At 47.8% G+C, this 22,805-nt stretch overlaps 1 protein-coding gene across 3 annotated transcripts in view; it reads left to right on the top strand.

Annotated features, from left to right (window-relative positions):
- The window catches only part of LOC143833124 (inactive dipeptidyl peptidase 10-like), a 57,867-nt gene that overhangs the window by 7,784 nt on the left and 27,278 nt on the right, over positions 1-22,805 (top strand). Inside the window, exons 2-9 of one of the 3 annotated variants that reach the window (XM_077328566.1) lie at positions 1,457-1,571; positions 2,674-2,769; positions 4,964-5,058; positions 8,300-8,374; positions 16,746-16,798; positions 18,949-19,030; positions 21,525-21,645; positions 22,128-22,282. In XM_077328566.1, coding sequence (XP_077184681.1) covers positions 1,457-1,571; positions 2,674-2,769; positions 4,964-5,058; positions 8,300-8,374; positions 16,746-16,798; positions 18,949-19,030; positions 21,525-21,645; positions 22,128-22,282 — 792 coding nt within the window. Of the gene's footprint in view, positions 1-1,344; positions 1,572-2,673; positions 2,770-4,963; positions 5,059-8,299; positions 8,375-16,745; positions 16,799-18,948; positions 19,031-21,524; positions 21,646-22,127; positions 22,283-22,805 lie in introns of all 3 variants that reach the window. The other 2 variants (XM_077328568.1, XM_077328567.1) reach the window with 2 other exon arrangements.

Here is a 22,805-nt window from a genome sequence, read left to right as displayed (position 1 = left end):
TTGGGTTTAGTGTAGGAGGTTTCAGGGAGATAAGCTACTACATGGATTATTGTTCAAGCCAATTACAGCTCTAAGGGGAGAGTGAAGTTGCTACTGCTGTGTGAGGAGCCAAATGGTGAATGTTGAGTCCAAAGATCTGTCTAGTGGTTGACCATGAACCTGTCCCAGGCTCTCATCCAAGCTGTTCTGGAGGCTCTCCTAAGTGATCTCTTAATTAAGACTGAAAATACCAGTGAGGAAGAAAGGCAGGTCTGATGCCAGGCAATTAGTTTAAAAGCTCTGTGGGTAATGTAGAACAATAAAGGAGCTTGTTTTACTGAGTTGTTTTTTTAAATAGTAATTCCTGGCTTTTCCAGAAGAAGGGACTTTTGGGAATTAACCTAGAAGAATTAGCATCTTGCCGTAACCCAGCCTAAGGAACAGACTGTGTTCATTTGACAGAGGGATTACCTAAGGATAGGAGCACCACTTCAAATTTTGTGAGGGGGGGGGGAGGCTGCACTCCTAGCAACACTGTCTTAGGTGTAAGAAGCCCACACTGAAGAACATGAGACTTGCTTCTAACTAAATCTGCTTAGACTTGCTCCCAGTTGGCCATCAGTAAGGGCTAAGATCCAGATTGGAGGAGCATGGAAGAGTGAATTGTGTCAACCTTTGTCAGCTTGGGGGAATATTTGTTGTGATTATTTTATATTTTGTAGTAATTTGGTAGCGAGGACAGGGATTCAATGTAGTCTAAACTGCTTTTAAAAATTCAGACTGGAATGCCCCAAACCTTTCTGCAACATGGAATTTAAATGACACATCTAGGAAAAGCAAGCAGGTCACATGAATATCACATGTATTTTCCTGGTTACTGTTCATGCTGTGCACTTAGCATGAGCATCAGAAGCTCTTGCTTCTCTCTGAGGTAATCCTGGGATCTCCAAGGCAAAGGAGATAAAATGATAGTTGGGGAAGAGGGGATGCCTGGACCGTTGTTCATCGATGGTTATTGATGTGAGAATGTCTCAGAATCTATAATGTACAAGTGAGAACCTGCAAAGAGTTGGAGGAGAGTGGAAATCCCATTGCCCTCCCTTCTTGCTCCTCCTGGTCTCCTTCATCTCCCTCCTCCTCCTGCTTGTATTGTCCCCCATCTCTGAAGCCCCAAGACTAAGGGCAAAGTGGATGGCCCCACAGGAGAATGAACCCTAGTTTTTATCTCTGTTTGGCTTCAGTGAAATGTGGAAACAGGCTTTTTACACTGCCCTCCCCTCCCCCCCCAAAAAAACATCTGTTTTTTTTTTAAAAACCAAATTTGAAATGAATTTGCTCTTACTTTGCTATCCATACTGGCATCAGGACAAGTTAGAAAAAGAGTCCCCTTAAAACCACTGACGACCTCCTCCCCTGCCTGGAGCTCAGTAGACTCATTCGTACTACCAGAGAATCTTCTTCCTTTGCTCCTGCGCAGAGCTTGGGGGCCTCCAACTCTCAACCCCACAACTGGAAAGGAATTGGGATCTCTATGCTGGTGATCGCCATGCTGGCCTCTGTGATCATTGTGGCTATCCTGATGCTCACTCCAGGTAAGAGCCGACATCAGCAAGGGAGGGTGGCACTTTCCTTGATGGTAGATTTAGACTGTTCTCTGGGGATTAAAAATAATGGGGTTATTTTTTTAGTCTAGGAATCTTTCTCGCAAAAGTATGCCTCCACTGTCAGGTCTCCCCTGAACCTTAAGTTGCTTTATGGGCTTCAAGGGAGACCTGGCAAGCACCCTCTCCAACGTAGCCGTCTGAACGAAGGGTGCAGTGTAAGTAGATGAACGTGTTCTTTTACAAGGCATTATGTGCAGAATACAAGAATTTGTTTTAATTCTTTCTTTTATATTTATTATATTAAATTTCTAGTCCGCCTTCCTCCTTAGACTCAAGGGGGATTACATAATAAAACCCTGTAAACCACCATAAAACCCCAATCAAGTATTTGGTGTACTTGTTTGGTGTAGTGGTTTGGCGTAGTAGTTAGGAGTGTGGACTTCTAATCTGGCGAGCCGGGTTCGATTCTGCACTCCCTCACATACAGCCAGCTGGGTGACCTTGGGCTCGCCATGGTGCTGATAAAACTGTTCTGACCAAGCAGTAATATCAGGGCTCTCTAAGCCTCACCCACCCCACAGGGTGTCTGTTGTGGGGAGAGGAAAGGGAAAGCGACTGTAAGCCGCTTTGAGACTCCTTCAGGTAGAGAAAAGCGGCATATAAGAACCAACTCTTCTTCGTCTTCTTTGATGAAAATTAGAACTCTCAGTCTGTAAATGGTAAATTTTGTGCATAATGTGGATTGTGAATGAACAGGAAGGGGGAAAGAAATTTAACCTTTTGCCACCACCATCTCAGCTTGTTTCCCTAATTGAAAATGGACTCTATGCTGGAAATTTTTTTTTTAATTTGTTGTATTAAAGGAGGAAAGTACATGCTTTAGAAGCACATGCTCCCCCCCCCTTGCAACAGCTAATCAGGGAGCATAGTTTTGATTACTGCAACTGAGTGGAACTTGAAGGCTTAAATCCTTTCCTGATTCGAATTGTTGTGAGCACTTGCTTTTCACAGACTGACAGATCTGTGATCTTAGTCAGGTCTGTTTTGGCTCCTGCTAGTCAAATACTAACTCCTCTTCTTCTCCATCCAGAAGACCCCCCACTAGGCTTCCGCACCCCACTGACTCTTGCTGACCTGGACAGCGATGAATTCCAAACTCACCACCCTCAGCTACGCTGGGTCACAGGTGAGAGCTTTGTTTTCCTGGTGATAAGCCTCAATTTACAATGGAGTAAATGGTTTACCTAAAGAAAGAAGACAGGAGGAAAACAGATGCTTTCAAATTATGGTGTTGGAGACGAATGCTGTGAATACCATGGACAGCCAAAGTTACCAACAAGACAGTTTTAGAGAGGAGCAAACCAGCTAGATGTTACGGCTAAAGCTCACTTACTTTGGACACATCATGAGATCAAACTCATTAGAAAAATCATTAATGCTCAGCATGGTCAGCGGCAAAAGGAAATGTGGTTGCCAAAGGATCCGCTGGCTCAACACGATCAAAGCCAACACAGGGATGGCCATGAACTAACTAAAAGAAATGGTCATTGACAGAGACGTGTTGTAGAAACTTTCCTATGGAATTGCTGAGGGTCGGACACGACTGAACGGATTACATGATGATGAAATGGTTTATTCATTTAAAAAAATTATGAACGGGCTGAGCCTAGCAATTCTATGATTTTTCACTCAACGTAGAAGGCTGGTCAAAAAAATTCATGATGGGGCGGGTCTTAAATGGTGTGCATGAGAATATATGCTCTTTAAACTTAAACAAGAGACATGCCCTCTGGAGGAGAGGCCAGGTTAAGCAGGGCTGGGGTGAGCAAGACCACCCTCTCCTCCTCCACCCCCTGCAGCCTATCCTGCTTGATGACAGGGAGGGAGAGTTCCCTTCCTTGATGGGGATCAGGTGCTCGGCATGTACCAAAGCTCCTCCCCAAAGAGCTGTATGAGCTGGGGGAAGGGGTGCAGAGATTGCCCGAGAGCAGTCCTTGCTGCTGCCCAGCATGCCTCCTGCATCGCCATCTGCAGCTCCCATGTGCTTACTGGTGGATCCAGCAGCCCGGGTGTGTGTTGTGCTGGTGTTGCCCTGTCCCCCCACCCCCATCCAGCATACTATTTGGGTGGTGATTTCAGGAAAGACTTGAGTGCAAGGAGACAGATCATCTGAGGAGAGGGCTTTGTGTGCACCTACCAACTGGTTGAGGGTTCTGGATTCCAAGCTGCCCTGGGGGCTCCAGCCACAGGACTTCTGTTCTGCCATGGGGGCAGGTTGTGGTGGGGGAGTGCAGAGGGTTTGAGGGGGGCCGGGTACTGTGTACATAGAGGGGCTATTCCTATGTTCAGGATTGTTCCTGTGCTTTTTGTGGTGAGAAAGCAATAGGCAGCTGATCCATCCCTCTGCTTAAATCTCACCCCACCACAACTTGCTGTGCAGGCAGAAAAGGCCTCAGGTAGGGGAGACTGGAGGTACCTCATCTGCCAGTCACAGCCTGGTAGGTTCAAGGACATAAAAATCTAGGAGGGTGCATTGCAGCTCATGAGCACCTGGGGAAAAGTGTTTGTTCAGTTGAACTCAATGCAGCTGCAGGGCAATTGGTTTAATTGGCAAACTCATTTGATTGGCCACGTCACCTGCTTAATAATAGACTTTGCTGTATATTTGATTGGCTAATTAGAATTAGTCCAACGCAGGTCTTTGGGCATAATGTTAAGGGGTTTTTATTATTGTTTATTTAGAGGCACTAAACCTCTGAGTTCCAGAGCCAGGAGGCAATGAGTCTGCAGAAAGTGCCCGGAATAGAAATAAATAAATAAAACTTTAGGGGAAGGTCTCATCCTCTAAGTCAGTGGTTCTCAACCTACGGGTTGCAACCCCATTTGAGGTCGCCTGGCCCCTTCTGTGGGGTCGCCAGGTTGCTTGCTGCTGCGGTGGCGGCAGTAGCCCGCAGCGGGTGGAGGCAGGTGATGGCGGCGGCCGGCAGCAAGCGGAGGCGGGTGGTGGCAGTGGCTGGAGGTGGCAGAGCCATGGGACTGGCTGCCTGCACACCTCCTTGATTGTTGTGCGCCCCTGTGCGCACCCACACCCGCATGCCCGCGCGGGCACATGACAGGACATATTAAGACATATATCTCCAAGGATTTCAGGGTTGCTTGTATGGCTCTCCCTTGCCCATTTTATCTTCAGAACAACCTTGTGAGATGGGTAATGAATGCTGAAAGAGTGACTGGCCCCAAATCTCCCAGTGAGATTCACTACAGAATGGGAATCCTTCTAGATTCTGGTCCAGCGTGCAAACCACAACATTATATCTAATTTTTCTTCAAAAGATTAATTTGAGGTGCTTGGCTTAGCTTCTTTCCTTTTCTTTGTGCAGATGATGAGCTAGTGATGCTAAGTAACACAGGGATCATAATGAAGTGGCACATACCCCAGAAGAACTACACCTTGTTAGTGGAAGACAGAGATTTGGTAAGAACACTTGCTTTCATCTCTTTGCAGTTAAACATCTCTTTGGAGTTAAAAGTGTTGCCTGGGATGTGAAGCCAATGGTGCTCATCCTTACATAGCAGGGAACAAGAAAAGAGCATAGGTCAGGATCTATCAAAAGAAAGCCCTTAGTTGCTTCCTAAAATGGAAATGCCTTGGGCAGCTGTTGTTGGCAGCCCTCACACAATCCCAGAAGCCATGGGGGTAACAGGCAAAAGGTCTAAAGAACCCTGGGCTGGGCCTGAATGTCTGAGCAGCATTAGAGCGGGCACTTGCAAGAAGACCTAGATAAAAGAGGTTGAATCATGAACTGTAGTAGTAGTAGTAGTAGTAGTAGTAGTAGTAGTAGTAGTAGTAGTAGTAGTAGTAGTAGTAGTACCTTGGATTTATATAGTGCTTCCAGTGACCAAAGTACTCCACATATATTTCCTGATTGTAACTCTTACAACAACCCTGTAATATGCCCATATTTCAGATGTTGGGTTATGGCTGACAAAGAAACTGACATATTTACAGCCACTTAATGAGTTAGGCTGAATTTTGAGACTTCTTCAGATCTCATCTTTGCCAGCCATTGTACTAGTCTAGCTTCTCAGATGGCATCTGGTTAGTGGAACTGTGGGAATAGGAGAATGAAGCAAGCTGTGTTATAGGCATACTGCCATCCACAACAGTAAGAAAACCACAAACCCAGGATCCTCAAAATAAAATGCAGACAGGCAATATTTATATAGATCTGTAATAGCGGACTCGCTATCTTTAAATGTCCCACAGCTCCGCGGGCGCCGCGGACTAAATAAAATAGTAAGGGCTGGTGGGGAGTAGTTAGGGTGGGACCCGTCCGGGATAAAAACTCGGAGGGGTCAAATCAGGAGCCGCGAAGCAGCTCCTGATTGGGCCCCTCTGAGTGCCACTCGAGGGCCAAGTGGCCAATTGGGAGGCGCACGTAGCGTGCCTCCCTATTGGCCACTTGGACCGCCCTGGATTGGCCGCCCAGATCCGCCATTTCCCCACTTGCTGCCGATGTGGACGCGTCTCCAGGAGGACCCGGCGCCGGCTCCTGTCGTGAGCGGCCCGCCTCACCAACGCCCGACGCGGCTTAGCCCCACTCACCGACGATACAGCCGCCAACCGCATGCCCGCGCACCATGGAGGACCCACTGCCGCCTACATCTGCCAGCAGCCCGCCTCGCCACCCGCCCCACCCGTCTTCTTTTTACCCACTGACACACTCTACCACCGCCCAGCCGCCGCCGCCGCTTTCCCCCGCCCCAGTGGCCCCAATGCCAGCCATGGGGGCAGCGCAAACAGCTTCGCCCGCCCCGCAGCCCCGCCCAGGCTCCGGCCACTGCCGCCTGCTGCCGCACCAGCAACAGCCGACACGCCCGCGATCGTTGCCGGGACCCCCTGGTCGCGGGAGACCCAGCAGCCCCAACGGTCGAGCCGACCCAACAACTGCGAGCCCCTCGAATCGCTCCTGACATCGACCAGGTAAGGCCCACACTGGGGGAGGCCTGGCCGCGCTGCCAGCCTACGGTGGGAGCCTTTCAGGCCACCCCATCCATGCCCTCGGGTATGCCGCCTTGGAGTGGCAGTGAGAAGGCTTTGGGAGCCGAAGGGAAGTGGCCATGGGACGGGGAAGGAGGATTCCCTTCTCTTTGGCCCCCAACGCCTAGTCGCCTCCTCAGAGAAGTGGCGAGAGGGCTTTGGGGGCTGAAGGGAAGTGGCTGTGGGGTGAGGGGGGGAGGATTATCTTCCCTTTGGGCTGCAAAGCCCTCTCGCCACCTTGCAGAGCCGGTGAGAGGGCTTTCCTGCCCAACGGGAAGTCTTTTAAAAATGGGCTTTGATACTAGTTTATTTATGATTTGATTTGTGCCCTGCCATTCCCAAATGGCTCATGGTGGCTAACAATTAAATAATCTCCCAATAACAACCCCATGCAATAAAATCAATGTAACATAGAGGTGACAGACTAAATCCCCTCCTAAACTCCACTCCCAGGAGATACCGAATCCGGGCCCCAATGAGATGGCAGGCTAACAGTTCAAGGCCAACAGCATACCCATCACAAGGATAGCCAAGCCGCCCCTGGTGGCAGAGATCATCCGTCAAGGTGACCAGGACAGAAGGCCGACTGGTATGAGTCAAGTGCTGAAGTTTCCTCCAACAATGCCAGGAGCTGGTCTGAAGCTGCCCTTTCAGCTACCTTACCCAGAAAAGCAAGATACAAGACCGTGCTGTAGCTGTCTGGGTCCCGTGGATGCAGCAATGGTTTCTTCAGTAAGGGTTGAACCAATACTCCTTCAGCATCTCTGGGAACTCCCCTGAAGACAGGGAGAGGTTGACACTTTCCCTCAGAGGGCCTCCTATCCGCGGGTCAGTCATCTTGAGTAACCAGGATGGACAAGGATTCAGGGGGCAAGTGGTCACCACCTTCCCTAGCAAAGTCCACTTTGGTTTATGTGAGCCACCTGAAGCCATCAAACATATCCCCCCAAGGTGATCAAGGGGCCTCAAGTTCCCTTTCTATCAATCATGGCCAGAAGGTCCTGGCAGAACAACAAGACTTTATCCACAAAAAGCTTGCCTCACAGCCAAGTTCTGATTGACTAGAGTTTTGGTGCCCTTCTTCAAGAGTGGTAAGACCCTAAATAATTGTGCCGGGCAAGAGCTCGCGTCGACACCAGATCCGAACCTGAACCAGAGGACAGTGAGTTGGCATGGACGTTGAAGTCCCCCAGGACTGCAGCATCCAAGCCATCACCACCTTCAGCAAGCTCAGCAGGACAGCTGGGTGAGATGAGAGGGTATATACCAAAAAGCAGGATATGAATACCACTGCTTGTGTATGGCCTGAGGCGACCCTGGCAGAGAAGGCCCTAGGGGAGAACTTCAAGCAGTTTCAACTGAGGTGCACAGAAAAGCCCTCAACAGCTTGGTGCAGGGAGTAATGTGACCCTAGTAAGTCAGTCCAGGGCCACTACATGGTATAAAACTCTCAAATCTGCTGCTATCCTTTAGATTGAGCAATCTTAATAAGAAGGGCCATTATGTGCAGAACAATAGATGGTGGATAGAGATGGGTGGACTTGTCTGCCCTTGGGTTGGAGTACCTGTTTTTCTGGATCATTCACATATTTAAGGTTAACTTCACAAAGGGGTCCAGTTGCCTCATCCTGTGCATAACAATTCAAATTCTCACTCTTTCCTTGTCCCTCCATAGCATTTCTTGAGAGCCAAGAGGTTCCAAGTGTCTCCTGATCTCCAATTCCTGCTTTTGGCTTGTGATGTACAGCCGGTAAGCTATAAAGAGATGAGCTTCACTTCCAAGCTGTTTCATTTCCCCATCCAGTAGATAAAAAGGGACCATTAGAGTTAACTGAGATTAATTAGAATTATCTGAGGCCATGGGATTTTTGTTTCGGGGGGGGGGGGATCAAGATTTATCACCAATAAAAGCCTGAAGAAGCTGGTTGGGAATGAAATTGGCTGTCTTTCCTTGTTCCTGTCTCAGAGATTTATAAAACCTTCAGACTTACAGAAATGCTGAGTCACCACTCTATGGTACCTTTTCATGCCAGCTTCAGTGGGTCAATTTTGTTTTTCTTGCTTCTTCAACCATTTCTGCAAAAGTCTGAGTTTCCAGTTCTGTGTAGTAGTATAGCTCTACATCTTTCCTCAAACTCTACCACCCCCTCTCCACATCAGTGGAATGACAGATACTATGATTGCTTCCACCTTGTAGTTATTCTCTCCTTTGCCTCACAACCTGTAGCACTTTATTTTTGGAGCACTCACACAACATTTTGCAGTCTTTCCCAAACTGGCTTTTTATCCTGATATTTTTGGTAAAAACACAGTTTAAGAGTGTTATCATCTGGATAGAAAGATGCATATATGAAACGTTCCTGCAGACATGTGCACTGGGGGGAAAAATTTGGCCAGAATCAATTCAGGTCAAATTTGAATCACCTGAACCACCCAAACTACTAGCAACGATTTGGCCAAATATGAAGCAGTTTGAATTCCCCCACACACGTACACACACATGCCTCTCTAAGAAGCTGATGTGTCATCACCTCTTGGTGGACCCTTTAAATGTCTCCTCCCCCAGCCTTCTGCGGCAGCAAAGAATGTTCTCAGTTACTAGAGAAGGCTGGGGCATTTAAAGGGCCTCCCAAGCAACTGATAACACATCAGCTGCTTGGCAAGCTCCCCCTCCAGACCATCCATTCCTTTAAACTGGTCAAATTGTGACTAAATTGACAATTCGGCCTCCGCTGATTTGGCCCATTTAAAGCACAGGGATGAGCAATTTGACTCAGGTAGATCTGAAATGTATCTGAATTGGGTGCTTTTCAGCTTATCTGAACTGAATCACCCAACCCTAACACCAATGCCATCTTCCTTCTATCAGCGATTGCCATTTGTCATTTCTACTACTTGGCCGTCAGAGGGCTTTTTGGTTTTTTGAAAAAAATCCATAATTGCTAAAGTTGCATGATACTACAGTGCTATCGGAATGACCATTCTGAAAGACCTGAAAAAGGGCCGCTTGTGGCATAATATGAAGAAAATGCAGATCAAAGGGTGGCTGATGGAGGAAAGTGTGCGGAAGACTCCCAAGTGGAAGCTCATTTGCCAAAGCAGATGCCTCTCTGTAGGCAGCAGCAATAAGTACAAGACAGAGAATCCTTCCTATGTGGGTGCAGCCAGTGATAGATGAGGCTGGGGTGGGGAGAAGGCCTCACTGTGCACAAACCATATTTCCTTGCATCTTCAGCTTACAAATGTAATAAACTGCACCTGTCATTGCAGGCCCTAAAGGTGTTAAGCTCTTGAAAGGGATTGATCAAGAGAGATCACTATACAAACCTATCTAGCTTGGTGATGTGAATACTTGTCTCTCCATCAATCGGCTTGTTTTAACGTGCTTGTTTTAACACGTGCAGGAGTTAACCAGGAATAATGCAACAATCGATACCAACAACCTCTTGCCAATATGCATTTTACAAATGCTAATGCAATTACTTAAACCCTTAAAGCCTAACACATTCATATTCTACCATAATTGTTTGTGGGCTAAAGGTAAAAAGGTAAAGGTATCCCCTGTGCAAGCACCGAGTCATGTCTGACCCTTGGGGTGACGCCCTCTAGCGTTTTCATGGCAGACTCAATACGGGGTGGTTTGCCAGTGCCTTCCCCAGTCATTACCGTTTACCCCCCAGCAAGCTGGGTCCTCATTTTACCGACCTCGGAAGGATGGAAGGCTGAGTCAACCTTGAGCCGGCTGCTGGGATTGAACTCCCAACTGTCAGACGCACAGGAAACTCACAACAAAACTTATTCAAAAGAAAAGAGTTTTATTGATTAGCACTATACGCATTGGACTGAAAGTCAAATCTGACCAGAGGCCAGATTTGCCTCAGCTTATCAATACATTTCTCCCGCCCAAAACTTGACAGTTCCCAAGGAGGGGGGTAGGAGAGAAAAGACATGTGTGTTACAAAAACAGGATTCCATTCTCCCAGCCTTGAGAGAGGTGACAACAACCCTGTGAGCCCACAACAAGATAAAGGTTAACATAACATCACTACTCTATTTTATAGCTTACAAACTACAAGGCCAGGGCAGGCAGGCGCCAGGCCCAATCAAGCAATATAACTGACATGGAGGAACTCAGGCTAATTTATGACAGAGATTCTACAATCCTGACATCCCTCCGCATTAAAACTATCTCACTCCCCCACCTAGCCGGCATCTACCGGGCGAGGACAATCAGGGAATGCTCGATGGAAAGCCCGGAGAAGGCGGGGTGCCTTCACATTCCCAGCCTCAACCCACTCTTTGTCCCCAGAGGGAAAATCCTTCCAATCGACCAAATACTGGAGGCGACCCTTATGCATACGAGAGTCTAAAATTTGGTTGACTTCATAGTGGGTGTCTTTGTCGATGTATATCGGCACAGGCGTAGCTGGAGGAGGGTGCCATTCATCCGGGACGGGAGCTCTCCGCAGCAGGCTGGAATGAAAAACCGGATGCACATTCCTATAAGTCTTTGGTAAAGCTAGCTCTACAGTCACAGCATTTATTAGTTTAACCACTTTAAATGGGCCCACATATTTTGGGCCAAGCTTCTTGGATTTTTGTTGACACCGCAAATTCTTTGTGGACAAATAGGCCAGATCTCCCACTTTCCATTCGGGTGCAGGTACCCGTTTTTTATCAGCCTGGGCTTTATAGGCTTGTTTCGCTCCTTTGAGGCTGGCAATTATTTCCGGCCACCCTGCACTGATGGTTGCTGCCCACTTATTAATGTCAGGGGCTTCGGTGGAGCTAAGTTCCCAGGTGGGTGCTGCCACTAAATCAGTCCCATACACCACCTTGAAGGGGGATACCCCCGTTGAGGCGTGGGCCCCATTGTTATAGGCAAATTCAGCGAGTGGCAATAAGGAGACCCAGTCATCTTGCTGATGATTGATAAAACAGCGTAAATATTGCTCCAAGATCTGGTTTACTCTCTCGGTCTGGCCATTTGACTCGGGGTGATAGCCCGAGGTGAGGGCTTGTTCTACGCCTAACAACCTCAGGAGCTCCCGCCAGAACTTGGCAACGAACTGGGGGCCCCGATCCGTCAGAACGCGTGTCGGGATCCCGTGTAGACGTACCACGTGGTTTATAAACATTGAAGCCAATTTGGCTGCAGTAGGCAAGGCCGTGCACGGGATAAAATGAGCCTGCTTTGAAAAAGCGTCCACCACTACCCAAATGACAGTTTTCCCTTGACTGGGAGGTAAGTCTGTAATAAAATCCATAGTAACATCCGTCCAAGGCCGGGAGGGGGTGGGCTGGGGCTGCAACAGCCCCTTTTTCTTTCCTCCAGCAGGTTTTGAGGCGACACAAATGGGGCACCCCTGCACATACTTCTCCACATCCTTGCGCAGAGATGGCCACCAATACTGTCTCCTGACCAGGTGCAGAGTTTTCACAAACCCAAAATGTCCAGCTGTTTTCGCATCGTGGCAAAGTTTCAAAACATCTCCCCTGGCCGCCGCCGGGACAAAAAGCCTCTCGCCTTTGAAAAAGAGCCCCCCCTTCTCAGTCAGATCGGGGCGGAGGGAGTAAAATTCCGAGTCTTGTGACAACTCCTTCTGGACCCAGCCCCCTGGAATGGGCGTTTCAGACTTCGTGTGGCTGCGCGTCACCGCGGCCATCCCCAGTTGGGCGGGGGTAAAAACTGTATCCACCAATGGGTCTCGTTTGCTGTTGTACTGGGGCAGGCGCGACAAGGCGTCTGCCAGAAAGTTCATTTTTCCAGGTAGATGTTTGAGGGAGAAGTTAAAACGAGCGAAAAACTCCGCCCATCTCATCTGTTTCGCCGAAAGCGAGCGGGGCTGCTTGAGCGCCTGGAGGTTTTTATGATCCGTCCAGACCACAAATGGAACTGTGGACCCCTCTAACCAATGCCTCCAAGTGGAAAGGGCCAATTTTACTGCAGCCGCCTCCTTTTCCCAAATTGCCCAGTTTCGTTCAGCCCCAGAAAATTTCTTTGAAAGATAGGCTAGCGGGTGCAATTTCCCATCCTCCCCCTCTTGGAGGATTACGGCCCCCATTGCCACGTCCGAGAAATCTACTTGCACGGTGAATTGCCTAGTTGGGTCAGCATGGGCCAGCACCGGTTCGGACGTAAACAACAATTTTAGTCTGTCAAACGCGTCCTGGCATGGGGGAGTCCAATGGAGGGGCGCCCCCGGACGGTTCGCTGTCTTTCCCCCTTGTTTGGTTTTCAACAAATCGGTAAGAGGTAACGCCACTTTGGCAAAATTGGGGATAAAGGTTCTATAAAAATTAGCGAACCCCAAGAAACTTTGTAATTGTCTCCTAGTACGGGGAGGTTCCCAAGCCAACAGGTCCCGCACTTTGCCCGGGTCCATTTCAATCCCAGCCTGGGAGACCCAGAAGCCCAAAAACTCCACCGCATCTTGGTGGAACTCGCATTTTGACAGTTTGGCAAACAACTGGTGCTCCCGCAAGCGGCGGAGCACTTCGCGGACCAGGTTAGCATGACTCTCAACATTTTCTGAATACACAAGAATATCATCAATATAAACCAACACCCCCTGGTACAATAAATCATGCATAATTTCATTAATCATATTCATGAACACGCCCGGAGCGCCGGCGAGGCCGAACGGCATTACGGTGTATTCAAACTGCCCCAGGGGAGTGTTAAATGCTGTCAAATATTCGTGTCCTTTCTTTATTCGGACCCGGTAATAGGCCTCCCTTAAATCCAGTTTCGTGAAGATTCGCGCCTTCCCCAAGTGGCCCAATAAGTCCTTTATCAGGGGGAGCGGGTAGGCGTTGCATGTGGAAACTGCGTTCAAACCACGGTAGTCGGTGCACAAGCGCAGTGAACCGTCTTTCTTTTTCACAAAAAGGACCGGGGCCGCCAAAGACGATGTGGCCGGTCTAATAAAGCCCCTCGCCAGGTTTTTATCCAAAAATTCCCTGAGCTCCGCCATTTCCCGCGGGCTCATGGAATAAAGTTTGGCTTTGGGGAGGGGTTCCCCTTTCTTTAATTCAATGGCACAGTCAGTTTTACGATGAGGGGGAAGTTGGTTGCACTCCACCTCCGCGAACACATCAGCAAAGTCCCGATACTCGGGAGGGAGCGCTGCCCCTCCGGATCCCAATGCGGCCACAATCCCCGAGCCCGGGGGGCTCCGCGGTCGAGCGTGCTGCTCGCAAGCGGGAGAAGTGAATTCCACAGTCCCTTCTTTCCATTTCACTAGGGGGTCATGTTCCTTCAGCCAATCCAGCCCCAACACGCAAGGGAAGGCAGAGTGAGGGGCTACCAAAGGTTGGATTTGCTCCCAATGTTTTTTTATGTCCAAGTCCATTGGGCGCGTTTTTGCCGTGGCTTCCCCTCCGGGAGCACATTTCCCATCTAATTGGGTGATTGGCAAGGGTTCTCTCAGCGGCACCTTTCCCACCCCCAAAGTCTCGGCCAGTGCCGGGCTCACTAAGGATTGGGTGCACCCCGAGTCCACGATGCAACGGACTCCCACTGTTTTCCCCGACTTGGGGTTGGAGAGATTGGCGGGTAAGAGCAGCAAGGGGGAATCACTCACCGCGCGTTTGCCCCTGTTGGCGGCCTGCTGGCGGGGCGCCTTTACAGCAGACCGTTCTCGTTTCCCGACTGCGCCTCAGCTTGATCCTCCTCCTCCAGCCCGCTACTTTCCTCCGAGTCGTCCACTGCCGGTACGGCAGCCACTGGCACCAGAAGAGACTTGGCACTTTTCTTCGGGGCGGTTTTCTTGGCGGGCTGGGCTTTCGGTGGGGGACTGCTCGCTGCCCTCGGGGTCGATACTGCTTTTGACGGGCATTGTGCGAGAAAATGCCCTGCTTGGCCGCAGCCCAAGCACAGCCCTTTGGCCATGCGTCGGGTGCGCTCAGTCGGCTCCAGTTTCGCTCGGGGCTTGACTTTCGCCGGGGTGGAAGTCTTCGCCACGGTTTTACCGGCCAGGACCTGAACCATCGAGGCCCGCTCCAATCGATTTTCCATCTCTCCAGCCAATTGGACCCACCCGTCGACTGTAAGCGGGTCTTCCAAAAGGAGGCATTTGTCAGCCAGAGTAGGATTGAGGCCCCCCACAAACGCCAGTACACGTTGGGGTTCGGTCCAGTCCGGCACCGAGGACGCCAGCTCCTTAAATTCCCTGGCATACTCAACCACTGACAATTTTCCTTGCCGGTGAGCTCTGAGTTTCTTCTCTGCAGTCTCCCGTTCGAACGGCTCCACGTACATCTGGCGCATGGCCCGCAGAAAATGGTTGTAGTTACGGATGGCTTGGGGATGGTAACGGTACAAGTCCACGAACCATTTGGCAGCCTTGCCTTCTAGGGCTTCCCCCACGAAGCGCACCCGCTCGGCGTCGTCATGGAAAGTGAAACCCATGTCCATCATGTAGGCCTGGAGATGCACCAGGAACGTAGGAAAATCTGCGGGGTTCCCAGAAAACTTAGCCTTGAATTTATAGGTGCTCCGCATCTCCACTCCACGGAGGTGGGGGGGTAGGCGTCCCGGGCCCCAATCCGCTGGCGCCGGGGCTGGGACCAGGGGTCTCGCACCACGGCCGATGCCTCGTCCTCTTCCCGCCGCCGCTCTCGCTCGATCTGCCACCCTCGCCGCCTCTGCTGCCCGCGCGGCCGCCGCCGCTGCTTCTCGTGCCGCTGCTGCTGCTGCCGCCTCGGCTCCCGCAACGTCCGCCGCCGCCGCCGCCGCTGCTGCTGCCGCCGCCGCTGCTTCATCGTCCCCCTCCGCGCCGTCTCCTCCGGCTCCGTCGCCGCCAGCGCCGCCTGCGTCCTCTCGCTCCTCGTCTTCGTTTTCCCTTTCCCTCTGCGCTCTCGCTCGAGCCGCCGCCTCCGCCTCGATCTCCAGCTGCGCTCTGGCCCTGGCCACCGCTTCAGCATCCGCCGCTGCTTGCGTGTCCGCCATGCCGTGCTCCCGCAGGGCAAGCCCACCGCTCGCTCTGCGCCCGCTGGTATCGTGCGAACCACCACCGAGCACTTCCTTCAACAGGCGTTGTGTCCGGCGTTTCTCCTCCGGATCCAGCCGACCCGAAAGGTCCTGCAGCCAGTTGGTCACCCTGTCCAGCTTGTACTGCAAGTCCTGTGTCTCACCCACAGGCTCCAGTCCGTAGCTAGGCAGTGCCAGGTGCTCCGGCCACAATTCGTCCCCAGTAGGGCGGTCGTACTTTGACAATCGCCTACGCTGGGTGACGTGTCGTTCCAAAAATTCCTCGGGCCCCGGGGTTGTCCCCGAGACTACCCGCAGCATGCCCGAGCTGTACGGCCCTGCTCCAGCGCCGTCGCCCTGGGAGAGGTCCCAATCCAGGCCCTCTCCCTGCTCAGAAAAAGTATGTCCCTCGCCCTGCATTTTTGCAGGTGAAAGGAGTTGTGAGATTTGACTTGATGTCAGACGCACAGGAAACTCACAACAAAACTTATTCAAAAGAAAAGAGTTTTATTGATTAGCACTATACGCATTGGACTGAAAGTCAAATCTGACCAGAGGCCAGATTTGCCTCAGCTTATCAATACATTTCTCCCGCCCAAAACTTGACAGTTCCCAAGGAGGGGGGTAGGAGAGAAAAGACATGTGTGTTACAAAAACAGGATTCCATTCTCCCAGCCTTGAGAGAGGTGACAACAACCCTGTGAGCCCACAACAAGATAAAGGTTAACATAACATCACTACTCTATTTTATAGCTTACAAACTACAAGGCCAGGGCAGGCAGGCGCCAGGCCCAATCAAGCAATATAACTGACATGGAGGAACTCAGGCTAATTTATGACAGAGATTCTACAATCCTGACACCAACCTCATGGGCAAAGCTTTCAGGCAGCTGCCTTACCACTCTGCGCCACAAGAGGCTCGATGGGCTAGAGATTTGTGGGTTTGTGGGCTAGAGATCCGCAGTTGTCTCTAGTTTATGTAGAAATAAAAACATTTTCGTTTTTAAGATATACCAATGGGGAATCCATTGGGGGGGGACGAGACCATACCATCACTTCCCCATTGTACAATTAGTAATCTCAGAAAGGGGGGATGGGTACCTCAAAATCCACACTAATATCAATTTTCTTTCCCTGCTGTTTAAAGGTTTTCCGCTACTCCTTCACTGCTCGATACCTGATCTATAACATTGGTACCAGGTGAGAGCTGCATGACTAGCATCATCTTGAAATGCCCTCTTCAAGCAAAAAACTAACATCCATATAGTCAGTGGTTGTTCAATAGTGTTCTGTAGAGTTTTTATAGATATAAACAGTAATGAGGGGACTGAATGGAAAGGATGTGTATTTTGTTCTATATCACCTCTGTCAACGAGCTTGTTCCCATTCCCATTTCAGCCCACAGTGGCCATGTGTCCTTGCTTTTGAATATGTCTCAGAAAACTTCATCCCATCATATCAAGCTAGATGTATTCATGGATTTTAGCTGCCATGTGCTGGAAGGATTACCTTAAACTTTCTCTGTGATAAACTTTCTTATCCTGTAGTCCTCCTCCAACATATATTTTTTTCTTCATAGCCTTTTGAAATTTATAATGTTTCCTATATTTAATGGTCCTGACATGATTTTACCAATAGTACGCCTGGAAAAGAAAATGTGGATAATTTCTACATTAAAAAAAATTGTCATTTTTATATATCATCCCTAATTTTCACTAGGTTACTGTTTCATTTTCACAATACAAAATTTCTCATTCAAGAATAAAAGGTATCCCCTGTGCAAGCACCAAGTCATGTCTGACCCTTGGGGTGACGCCCTCTAGCGTTTTCATGGCAGACTCAATACGGGGTGGTTTGCCATTCCCTTCCCCAGTCATTACCGTTTACCCCCCAGCAGCAAGCTGGGTACTCATTTTACCGACCTTGGAAGGATGGAAGGCTGAGTCAGCCTTGAGCCAGCTGCTGGGATTGAACTCCCAGACTCATGGGCAGAGCTTCAGACTGCATGTCTGCTGCTTTACCACTCTGCGCCACAAGAGGCTCTGCCCATTCAAGAATACTGTTACACAAAATCTATTCATAGGTTTTTTTCATAGAAGGATTTTTTCATCCAGTATCGAATCCTATTTCAGACAGTCAATTAGTTTCCCTGGAGGACCCACAGCCCTTTCCTGATGCTGCTCCTACTGTTGGTGTGCAGTGGTTTGCTGCCTATGTACATGGATATTCCTTCGACCATGGGTAATAGTGATTGATGGACCTATCTTCAATGAGTCTGTCTTGTATCCCCTTTTAAAGCCATGTATATACAGTCTGTGAAGTCCATTGCTCGTTTACTGAGTAAAGAAAAAATTCCTTTTTTACTCAATAAATAAATTGTGCAGACTATGAGGCAACATGATGAAAGTTTTAAAAGGGGATTCAAAATAGTTAATGGGGGATATGAAATCATCACATGACCATCTAAGCTCTGTTTTGACATTAATTCTAATATAGTACTTTAGACTTGAATTTTGTAACACAAAAAACAGGTATGTGACCTGGTTTCTTGACCTCTTCCTTCAGATCTTTGGATGAATTATGTCTTACCAAATATGGATTTGTTACAGCCATTATTCTTCATTCCACCCAGTCCCAAATTTTGACATACGCTTAACACAAACTCCCAGTACTCATAGATCTGATTTATCTGATCACCTTGTTGTATTAGTGAGGTATATTTAGGGCAATGGGCCCTCTGTGCCCCAATCCAAATTCCACCCAAAAACCTTCAAATTTGATATTTAGGTATAATTCATGCAGAACACATAAATCAGTTTATGGCTGCTTTATACAATTGATCAAAAACTCTGTGTCTGGTACAAGTTAGGCAAGTTAAATATTTTATTTTTTAATTATATTTTTAGGTCACCCATCTCTAGCAGCAGTGTCGAGGCAACTGACAGCAGTTAAAGTGCCATACAAAACAATATATAAAGCATTTACATTTAAAAACTGCAATAGATGTGCTTATTGTACAAAATTCTTGTTAACATGGGTAGGAACAAAAAGTTAATTGGAGCATCATTGCTTATTTAGCATCTCATGCCCTTGGACTAGAAGACTGACAGCTGCCATTATAGTGAATACAAGAACACAGTTTATGCCAGGGGTAGTCAAACTGCAGTCCTCCAGATGTCCATGGAATACAATTCTCATGAGCCCCTGCCAGCAATCGCTGGCAGGGGCTCATGGGAATTGTAGTCCATGGACATCTGGAGGACTGCAGTTTGACTACCCCTGGTTTATGCGTTCTGTGCTCTCAAAGTTACCCCATTGCAAGGGAAATCACACAATATTTTCCTTTCTAGAGAAATCAGCCATCTAGATGTTCCCAAGGCAGACAATACTCACGTGCAATATGCCGCTTGGGGAGCCCAGGATAACCAGCTGGTAAGTCTTGGATCTGCCTCACTCTTTTTTTTTCTGTTTTAATACATAAAAGAGGATTCTCAGCTTGGATGGTATGTTGCTGGTATGCTTTCAGTATGAGGCTGAAAAAACTGTAGACATTAATTGTTTGAATCAACTGACTGATCATTTGGAATTTTAAGAGAATTCTTAAAAAAAATATTTTAGGCCAATTTGATTCTGGTATGCCACTTAAGTTACCCAAATTAGAATTGAGCTGGGGAATTTAGCTTGCAAGAGTGGTAACAATGGAATTCTCCACCTGCGTATACCCTTAGAAACTTGCACTAAAATAAAATAAATAAAACAAAATAAATATTTAAAATTTAGGATGCTTTAGGATGCTTAGGGCTGATCCTGCGTAGAACAGGGGGTTGGACTAGATGGCCTGTATGGCCCCTTCCAACTCTATGATTCTATGAAAATAAAATAAAACAAATAATGATTTTATTGAAAACAAATTAAAATGAAACTAACATTGTTTGTTTATTATTTGATTTATTACCCTCCATTCCCGGACTGGCAACTCGTGGTGGGTTAAAAGATACTTACAATGAAATATTAAATTCCCAACACTTAAAAAAAATAACAATGGCAGCAAATCCAACCCCCCTGCTTCCCTTCCACTATCCAAACTCGACAGACTCCCGCTACATCCTGTGCCTCAGGGGGATACATGGGGAGGTAGCTTGATGTTATAGCTATGACAAGGAGGGCCCATAGTTCTTAATTGCTCTGGCCTCAACCAAATACCTGGTTGTCCTGTGAAACTGAGAAAGCTCCTGCAGGTCCCTTAGCTCTTCTGGGACCTCATTCCACCAGGTCGGGGGCTGGACCGAAAAGTCCTTTGCCCTGGTCGAGGTTCAGTGCACCTCCCTTGGGCTGAGAACCACCAACAGATTATTACTTGCAGAGCGAAGGACCCTGTGGGGGGGGCATAAGGTGATAGGCTGTTGTGTGCAGTTTAACCTAAACACATATACACAAAGTAAAAGCAGAGGTGAGATGGTGCTATAGAGCAGTGGTCCCCAACCCCAGGTCCAGGGACTGGTCTGTGGCTCAGTTAGTGCCTGGCCATGGCTCCTCCTTGTCCTCCTCCCCAACTGCTGCCTTGGGGGCTGCCCTGCCACTCTTCCAGCGGCTCACCTTTGGTGCTCTCCGGCGGCCTTCGGTATGGCACTGCGCAGCTGTTGCTGGCAGCGCCCCCTAGTGGTCAGCGGGAAGTCAGGGGCGCCGGCAGGAAAGCAAATGGAGCTGGGGCTAAGGCGTTGGTGATGTCCCTCGGCAAAAGACTACTCCCTCCCCCCGGGCCTCAGTAAAATTGTCAAGCATTGAGTGGTCCACAGTGGTAAAAAGATTGGGGACCACTGCTATAGAGGATATAATTAGGGGAGAAAGACTATATCTACCTTTGTGATGTATAGAATTCCAGAAGAAACAGTGAAAGCAACCAGCACTCTGGATGTATGATATCCAGAAGAGAGAGTCACACAAAGGGACTCTGGTATGTTCCTTAAGTAATTTGTATCTGGAGGATAAGGTGGGGCGGTGTGCAGCCCTTAAACCAATGGATGAGGGATGCTAGATGAATTTCCACCAGGCCATGCTGTATGCTGGAGATTTTTGGTGGGGAGAGCACTTGGGCGTCACTGTGGGTGGGCAGGTAGTTGTGAGTTCTTGCATTGTGCAGGGGATTCTATGTGATGAAATTGCCAGGGTAGCATAAAGAAATTTGGGAGGCAAGTGGAGAGGCCTCTGAAATTTCATCCTAGCCCTGAGATACATTATATAAGATTACAATATCTTCTGCATCTTTTTCATTATTTGACAATATTTATTATATTATTATATTTATTTATTATATGACCCAATTTATTTGCAATCTATGTATGCTTATATATGTATGCCTGAAAGCATTTGGCCCAGGTCTTTTGGTCCTTTTAAGATTTTAATAATTGATTTTGAATGTGAGGCTAGTTTTGAGGTCATTTAACTTTTTTTGTAAATAAATACATGTATCTTCATGTATTTTAACCTTTTAAATTATCTACATATTAATTAATGTATAATAATAGGCCACAATTTATCTCTTTAACCTTTTTTGGGTTCTTATTACTTACCTCCATGCTTCAGAAGGGTTCAGCTGTCCATTTCTACACATTAACCTCTGATTATTTATTTAAAACATTTCTATTCAACCTTTCCATCCAACTCAGGGTCTCCAAGTTGCCAAACATTGCAATATTTCAAATATTAAAAAACAGCATAAAATATAAACACAAAAATACACACACAAATAAAATAAAACAAAGTCTAAAGAATCCCTATTCCTGATTTTTGTGACAAAGAGAATCTCTGGATGGGCTATCCATTCACTTTGCAAATACTAATACTAATACTAATACTAATAATACCTTCATAGGGATACAGTTAGTATAAAACACAGATTCACTTTACTGATTCCTTCCATTCCCAGGTGTTTATCCTGGATAATAACATTTACTATCAAGCTGATGTCTCCAGTCGGGCCAAGCGTATCACTTCATCTGGACGCCAAGGAGTTATTTTCAATGGGATTTCTGATTGGCTGTATGAAGGTGAAAAAAACTGGAAAGCAAAGCATTGCTGAAGTTGCTAGAGACCCTGAGGCCACTATAATTACAATGGACTTCTTGGACAGTGGGACTGGGAATGATATCCCATTTCATTTGTACAGGCAGTTATGGTGGAAGGTTCTTACTCTGAGCAAAGGAACTTTATCTTGGTTCCTATTATTTTCCTTTCACACAGTAGTACCTGTGCATGGTTGATTAACCAGGGTTTCCTTCAGTTTCAAAGATGGGACAGAACTCAAATGGTTGATAAACACCATGGAGGGACTAGACAGCTTTCTGGATGCACTCTAAAATTAACTTAGTTCTGGATAAGAGTCTGAGAGATGCACAACTTTTCTGAGAATGTGGTGGTTTCCTTGGGCATTCCCTATGTGAGTCCTGAGTATCTAGCTCAGATTGGTGTGGGGACTAGAGCAGCTAGGCTTTATATCTGGTACTCATGTCTGGTGTCCCTTGCTCCTAAGAGGAGATCCTGCAGGCAAGTAATGCTCACTGGTGTTCACCGGATGGCTTGCAGCTAGCCTATCTTACCATCAACAATTCCCTGGTGCCCAGAATGGAACTGCCCCAGTATCTAGGAGGAAATTACCCAGGCAGTCAACACTATCCCTACCCAAAGGTGAGTGCCGTTTCCATGCAAAAAGAGAAGGAAATAGTCATCATAAGGACATTTATGTGCAGTTCTTACAGCATCCAAAAAGTATCTTGCTTAATTTTCTCCATGTTTCAGTCTTGCATTTTTTTCTTGCATCTTTCACCAGAGACAGGTTTCTCCCCCCCCCCCCACTCCCCAGAACTGGCACTTCATCTTTCAAATGCCCTCTCCAGTGCAGCTTGTAGGTGCTGGCTTAAACATTTGTTTACCCAGGCTTTTAACTAAGGCTTTTACCTCCTGGGGATCATTTTACCTTCAGCATTTTAGATTTCTCAATGTGTTTATGTTGCTAGGATCTGGATGTTTTGATGACAATGGCTTTTTTTGGTAATGTTTTTGTTTTATTGTCTTAATTTTATGCCTCATTGAGTCAAGTTGCCAGAGAGGTAGCATATTTTTTTCCAGATAAAATAAATACAAAATATTTGTAGAGCCAGTTATTAGACTGAGCGCCTTAGAGCTTGTCCCTCCTCATTACCTGATCCTG

This window comes from Paroedura picta, chromosome 3 (assembly GCF_049243985.1).
Source record: "Paroedura picta isolate Pp20150507F chromosome 3, Ppicta_v3.0, whole genome shotgun sequence".
In the NCBI taxonomy this organism is placed as follows: Eukaryota; Metazoa; Chordata; class Lepidosauria; order Squamata; family Gekkonidae; genus Paroedura; species Paroedura picta.
Note: the sequence above shows the minus strand (reverse complement) of the source record. Positions and strands in the feature narration are given on the sequence as shown.